The sequence below is a fragment of the Myripristis murdjan genome, chromosome 20 (assembly GCF_902150065.1).
Source record: "Myripristis murdjan chromosome 20, fMyrMur1.1, whole genome shotgun sequence".
In the NCBI taxonomy this organism is placed as follows: domain Eukaryota; kingdom Metazoa; phylum Chordata; class Actinopteri; order Holocentriformes; family Holocentridae; genus Myripristis; species Myripristis murdjan.
The window spans coordinates 537,783-544,368 of record NC_043999.1 but is presented as its reverse complement, the minus strand read 5'-3'; the positions used below and the strand labels follow the sequence as shown (position 1 = coordinate 544,368).

Genomic DNA, 6,586 nt, shown 5'->3' with positions numbered 1-6,586 from the left:
AAACATGCCAATCACACACACACACACACACACACACACACACACACACACACTCTCTCTCTCTCTCTCTCTCTCTCTCTCTCTCTCAAATCGACTTCAGATTCAGAAGAGCTTTATTGGCAGGACAAACAGGCGTCTGCATGGCCACATCACAACAAATCACAACATATTCCACTTTATCAGTCATCTAATCTAATCTAATCTAATCTAATCCAGTCCAGCTGTTGTGCCATACAGTTTCCTCTCCTGCTGCCTATAAGGCTCAGCTTGTCTTGTTGTCACGGTAACAGAGGTGTTCATTCACTTCTGTGTTTGGCATTGAGCTCATAGTTAGTGCTGCACTTTACTGACAGCTGTTTCCACTATTCTGTCCCTCCTCATGCATACATAGAGTGAGGGACAAAAAACTGGAAACCCCTCTCAGTATAATAACAAACTACAACCTCAGTAATAAACACAGAATTAAAGAGACACATTCTGATCAATGTCAACACAAACTGAATATTATCAGCTCTGTTAAAAGGTAGAATTTATGGCAGTGTGTGTGTGTGTGTGTGTGTGTGTGTGTGATGTCGCATGTAAACACAAACCTGCATGCACCCCCTCAGTTCATATTCCAGTGGATAAATATTAAATATTTCTGTACAGCAGCACATACAGACTCTGTCATGACGTCACAGACAGGAGGCTAAAAACAACAACGGTATTGATTACAATGTGTGTGACGTCATGTATGTAAACAAACATATCAATATCTCATCAATATCTCTCATAATCACATGTGGCATTTTCATTGGTTAGCGGAATTAAAGCGAGCAGCCATGCGACTCGTCCTCCTCTCTGCCTGTCTCTCTCTCTCTCTGCCTGTCTCTCTCTCTGCCTGTCTCTCTCTCTGGTTACCGGGCCGTGTCATGTGTCTCTGTTTCTATTTTTTCCCATCGTCCTTGTGACACCGGAAGCACTCCGGCTGTCATCTCACCAGCAGATAACGGGAATATCCCGGACCGAGAGAGAGACAGACAGACAGGCAGGCAGGCAGACAGACAGGCAGGCAGACAGACAGACAGACAGAGAGAGGAGGACGAGTCGCGTAGCTGCTCAGATTAATTCCGTTACCTAACCAATAAACCGGATGAATATTAAACAGTGACCTGGTTTGTTTACAGGGAGAAAACGACTGGAGCAGAGGAGAGAGAGACAGACAGAGAGAGAGACAGACAGAGAGAGAGACAGACAGAGAGACAGACAGACAGATAGAGAGAGACAGAGAGACAGACAGACAGACAGACAGACAGAGAGACAGACAGACAGGGGAGGGAGGGAGGACAGACCAGGAGAAGAGGAGCTCTATCATCCCGTCCTCCGCTCCTGCTCCGCCTGCGATGCCTCCCCGGCGGGCCGCTCCGGCACATTCGTGACTCGACCCGCCCAGAGGAGCCGCCGCCGCCGCCGCCGCCGCCGCGGAGCGCCGAGCGCCGGGCGGAGCCGCAGCAGAAACCCAACATGTCCCTGCAGCTTCCGCCCTGCGTTATAGACTGCGGGACCGGGTGAGTGCGTCTGTTTAGGAGCGGCACACGCACACGCACACGCACGTGCACGCGCAGGCACGGACCTACATGCGTGTAAACATACGCAAGCACGCGCACGACACATGTGCGTGCACAGCGCCGCGGCCTGTGCGTTTGTTTTGAGGTCGTTTGCAGCAGCATGTCGTTTGCAGCATGTGTGTGTGTGTGTGTGTGCGTGTGTGCGTGTGTGTGTGTGTGTGTGTGTGCGTGCGTGTTTCCTAAAGGCCTGCAGCATTGCTTGTTTATTACGCCTCTATTAAAGGGACAGTTCACCCCAAATTAAAGCTCCATCCAGTTGCTGAATGTCAACAAGCCGTTTGTCACCTCAGAATCAAAACATGAGTTTGATGAGGTTCTGCTGACCTCAGCACCCAGAGACCCGAAGCCCGGGACTATTTTCCCCGGCGGAGGGACGTCCTGCAGGAAGTAAACAACACACAGTCCAACAATTTGTCCAAAATGTTCTGATGCCACAACAGTGTGATGCTAACAGTCCCATGCTAACCTTGTGATGCTAACAGTGTGATGCTAACAGTCCCATGCTAACCTTGTGATGCTAACAGTGTGATGCTAACAGTCCCATGCTAACAGTGTGATGCTAACAGTCCCATGCTAACTTTGTGATTCTAACAGTGTGATGCTAACAGTCCCATGCTAACCTTGTGATGCTAACAGTCCCATGCTAACAGTGTGATGCTAACAGTCCCATGCTAACCTTGTGATGCTAACAGTGTGATGCTAACAGTCCCATGCTAACCTTGTGATGCTAACAGTGTGATGCTAACAGTCCCATGCTAACCTTGTGATGCTAACAGTGTGATGCTAATAGATGAATGTTAACAGTCTCATGCTAACCTTGTGATGCTAGCATTGTAATGCTAACAGTCTTATGCTAATGCTAACAGTCTCATACTATGTCCCATGCTAACAGTGTCATGCTAACATTCTCATGCTATCAGTCTCATGCTATCAGTCCCATGCTAACAGTCCCATGCTAACAGCCTCATGCTAACAGTCCCATGGTAACATGCCTCATGCTAACAGTCCCATGCTAACAGTCCCATGCTAACAGCCTCACCCCCTTACGATCACTGTGTGAACTTGTTTGGGTGGAATGAGCCTTTACTTCCATGTAAAGGAGCAGCGCTGCAGCTTTAACATTTCACCCGGACAGATTATTTTTAGGGTACATCTGTCGGACGGGAGCGGAGCCGGGACAGGGCGGTGTGTGTGTGTGTGTGTGTGTGTGTGTGTGTGTGTGTGTGTGTGTGTGTGTGTGTGTGAGTGTGTGAGTGTGTGTGTGTGTGTGTGTGTGTGTGTGTGTGTGTGTGTGAGAGACCCAGCAGAGTGTCTCTCTGGCTCTGCTCTGGTCTGAATGTAGGGCAGCAACAAAAACTCTGTTCCAGGGCCAAAGCACACACTTAACAACACAGGGGTTTTCAAAGTGGGGCCCGGGGACCTCCAGGGGTCCTGCAGCGTCCTCCAGGGGGTCCTCAGGCCCCTGCTTTGTGCTGTTAGCACAGAATCAGTTCTGATTTTCTGCTGATCATCATTTGCAATCAATCAGTCGATGTTATGAAAATATTGATAAAAACATGGAGCTGGGGGAGCGGGGGGGGGGGGGGGGGGGGGGTTAATATTCTGAGAAAAAACTCAAAATTTCTGAGATTGAAGTCATAAATTTACGTGAAATAAAATCTTGGATATTCTCTGACATTAAAGCGGAAATTTCTGAGATTACGAAGTCACTCGCTGTAATAATCTCTCCCACATGTTCCTGTCTGTTGGATTAACCCTTTGAACCCTGAGACTGCTACTGGGTTTCTTTCAGAAACATGCAGGGAGAAAAAACACAAAAATATTGGAACAGTAGAAAAAAACTGGCAGAAAATTACCTGAACTTTGCTAACAAAATATGTCAAAAAAACAAAACATAAGTTAAAACATATTTAAAAATATAGCAAAAAAATACCAGAAAATAATTTTTAAAAAAATAATAAAGATATGCTGGATCAGATTTCTTGGCTGCGGTCAGACACGTTTAAACTGCTCCTCATGTTGCTGAGGACCCCCTGGAGGACCCCAGAGGACCCCCGGGGGGCCCTGGACCTCAGCCTGCCAGCCTGTGCTATCAGTTTCCTCTGATGTGTGTGTGTGTGTGTGTGTGTGTGTTTGTGTGTGTGGCTGCAGGTACACCAAGATCGGCTATGCTGGAAACACCGAGCCACAGTTCATCATGCCCTCCTGTGAGTGTCTCACACACACACACACACACACACACACACACTGAGCTGAGGAAGTGTTTTATGGTTGTTTAAAATAGTTTAGGTAGGCTAATGTTATCTTTTGCAAATAATGAGACAAAATACAGAGAACTCTGACCCAAACTGAACCAGGGGTTTATTGAAGTGTTGCACCCCTAATATACAGATCAATATCTATATCAATATCAATATTTATATCTATATGTATACAGATATACAGCGCATTCAGAAAGTATTCAGACCCCCTTCACTTTTTTCACTTTTGTTATGTTGCAGCCTGATGCTATAATCGTTTAAATTCATTTTTTCTCTCATTAATCTGCACTCAGAGCCTCATAATGGCAAAGTGAAAACAGAATTGTAGAATATGTTGTAAATTTATTAAAAAGACATCAGTATTCAGAGCCTTTCCTCAGCACTCAGTTGAAGCCTCTCTGGCAGCAGGTCCAGCCTCCAGTCTTTCTGGGTATGAAGCAACAGGCTCTGCTCACCTGGACTGGGGGATTACCTGCTTCTTCTCTGCAGATCCTCTCAGGCTCGCTCAGGTTGGATGGGGAGCGTCGGTGGTGGCCATGTTCAGGTCTCTGCAGAGATGTTGGACAGGGTTCAGGTCAGGGCTCTGGGCTCTGGGACCTTCACAGAGTCCCTGAGCCTCTCCTGTGTTGTCTTGGCTGTGAGCTCAGGGTCACTGTCATGTTGGAAGGTGAACCTTTGGCCCAGTCTGAGGTCCTCCCAGTCTGAGGTCCTCCCAGTCTGAGGTCCTCTCAGTCTGAGGTCCTCCCAGTCTGAGCTCCTCCCAGTCTGAGGTTCTCCCAGTCTGAGGTCCTCCCAGTCTGAGGTCCTGAGCTGTGGAACAGCTTCTCACTGAGGAGATCTCTGGACTTTGATCCATTCAGCTTCCCCTCAGCCCTGACCAGTCTCCCAGTCCGGCTGCTGGAAAACACCAGCCTGATGCTGCCACCACCAGGCTGCCCTGCTGGGATGGTACTGGGATGGTGCTGGGATGGTACTGGGATGGTACTGGGCAGGTGATGAGCGCTGCCTGGTTTCCTCCAGACAAAATGTTTGGAACTGAGGCCAAACAGTTCAGTCTTGGTTCCATCAGAGCAGAGAATCTGGTTTCTCCCAGTCTGAGAGTCCTTCGGCTGCTTTTCTGCAAACTCAGCAGCTTCCATGAGTTTTGCTCTGAGGAGAGGCTTCCGTCCAGCCGCTCTGCCATGAAGCCCAGATCAGTGGAGGCTGCAGTGATGGTTGTCCTTCTGGAGCTTTGTCCCGTCTCCACACAGGATCTCTGGAGCTCAGTCACAGTGACCAGCGGCTTCTTGGTAACCTTTCTTACTGAGGCCCTTCTCCCACCATGGCTCAGTTTGGCCGGGCGACCGGCTCCTGGAAGAGTCCTGGTTGTGCCAAACTTCTTCCCTTTGAGAATCATGGAGGCCACTGAGCTCCTGGGAACCTTCAGAGCAGCAGGAAGTTTTTGCAGCCTTCCTCAGATGTGAGCCTTGCAGCAGTCCTGTCTCTGAGCTCTGCAGGCAGCTCCTCTGACCTCATGGTTTCTGCTCTGATGTGCAGGTCAGCTGGGAGGCCTTCTACAGAGAGCTGTGGGCCTTTCCAGATCATGTCCAATCACTTTGATTGACCACAGGTGGACTCTGATCAAGGTGCAGAAACATCTCAGCAACCATCAAGAGACATGGGAGGCTCCTGAGCTACAGTTCACTGTTTTCCCTTTGTCATTATGGGGCTCTGAGTGCAGATTAATGAGAGAAAAAATGAATTCAAATGATTGTAGCATCAGGCTGCAACATAGCAAAAGGCTCTGAATGCTCTCTGAACGCTCTGTACATAGATATATTTATGTATCTATATATATGCACGTATATATTACAGAGTAAAAACAAAATAAAAATGCAGGAAATGTGTTGAGCTGTGAGACAGAAACAGGCGTGTCGTCCCGCCTCAGGCATCGCCATCAAGGAGTCGGCCAGCGTGGGCGAGCAGGCCCAGAGGAGGCTCGTCCGCGGCGTCGACGACCTCGACTTCTACATCGGAGACGAAGCCATCGACAAACCAAACTATGCAACCAAGGTAGGAGAGCAGGAGACCACCGGGGGGCGCTGTAGAGCTCTGTTAGTGTGTGATATGGTAACAAGGAAAATCATCATGCGGTTAATTTTATCGATACTGCAATTATGATATGATTCACAATTTACAATGAACCTGTGTGTGTGTGTGTGTGTGTGTGTGTGTGTGTGTGTGTGTGTGTGTGTAGTGGCCTATCCGTCATGGCATGGTGGAGGACTGGGATCTGATGGAGAAGTTCATGGAGCAGGTCATCTTCAAATACCTGCGGGCCGAGCCTGAAGACCACAGCTTCCTCATGGTGGGACACTCTGTGTGTGTGTGTGTGTGTGTGTGTGTGTGTGTGTGTGTGTGTGTTTGACTGCTGTTGGGGACACACACCAGTACTAAGACCCAGTAACGGGTCTTGGACTAAAACCACGGGTTAGGGTTTAGGGTTCAGGTAAGGGATCGGGTTCAGGGTTCAGGTAAGGGATCGGGTTCAGGGTTCAGGTAAGGGATCGGGTTAGGGTTTAGGGTTCAGGTAAGGGATCGGGTTCAGGGTTCAGGTAAGGGATCGGGTTCAGGGTTCAGGTAAGGGATCGGGTTAGGGTTTAGGGTTCAGGTAAGGGATCGGGTTCAGCGTTCAGGTAAGGGATCGGGTTAGGGTTTAGGGTTCAGGTAAGGGATCGG

At 48.9% G+C, this 6,586-nt stretch overlaps 1 protein-coding gene and 1 long non-coding RNA gene across 2 annotated transcripts in view; one reads left to right on the top strand and one right to left on the bottom strand.

Moving 5' to 3' along the window:
- The first annotated feature begins 966 nt into the window (after positions 1-966).
- Positions 967-6,586, top strand: part of actr3b (actin related protein 3B) — a 15,701-nt gene continuing 10,081 nt past the window's right edge. The window contains exons 1-4 of the mRNA XM_030079208.1: positions 967-1,547; positions 3,759-3,814; positions 5,796-5,920; positions 6,105-6,215. Coding sequence (XP_029935068.1) covers positions 1,504-1,547; positions 3,759-3,814; positions 5,796-5,920; positions 6,105-6,215 — 336 coding nt within the window. The 5' untranslated portion in view covers positions 967-1,503. The remainder of the gene's footprint in view (positions 1,548-3,758; positions 3,815-5,795; positions 5,921-6,104; positions 6,216-6,586) is intronic.
- LOC115378751 (uncharacterized) lies at positions 1,812-2,387 on the bottom strand. Its single transcript, XR_003930160.1, has 3 exons — positions 2,340-2,387; positions 2,130-2,283; positions 1,812-2,073 (listed from the first exon to the last, which is right to left on the bottom strand). It is a non-coding gene; the product is annotated as an uncharacterized LOC115378751 (long non-coding RNA).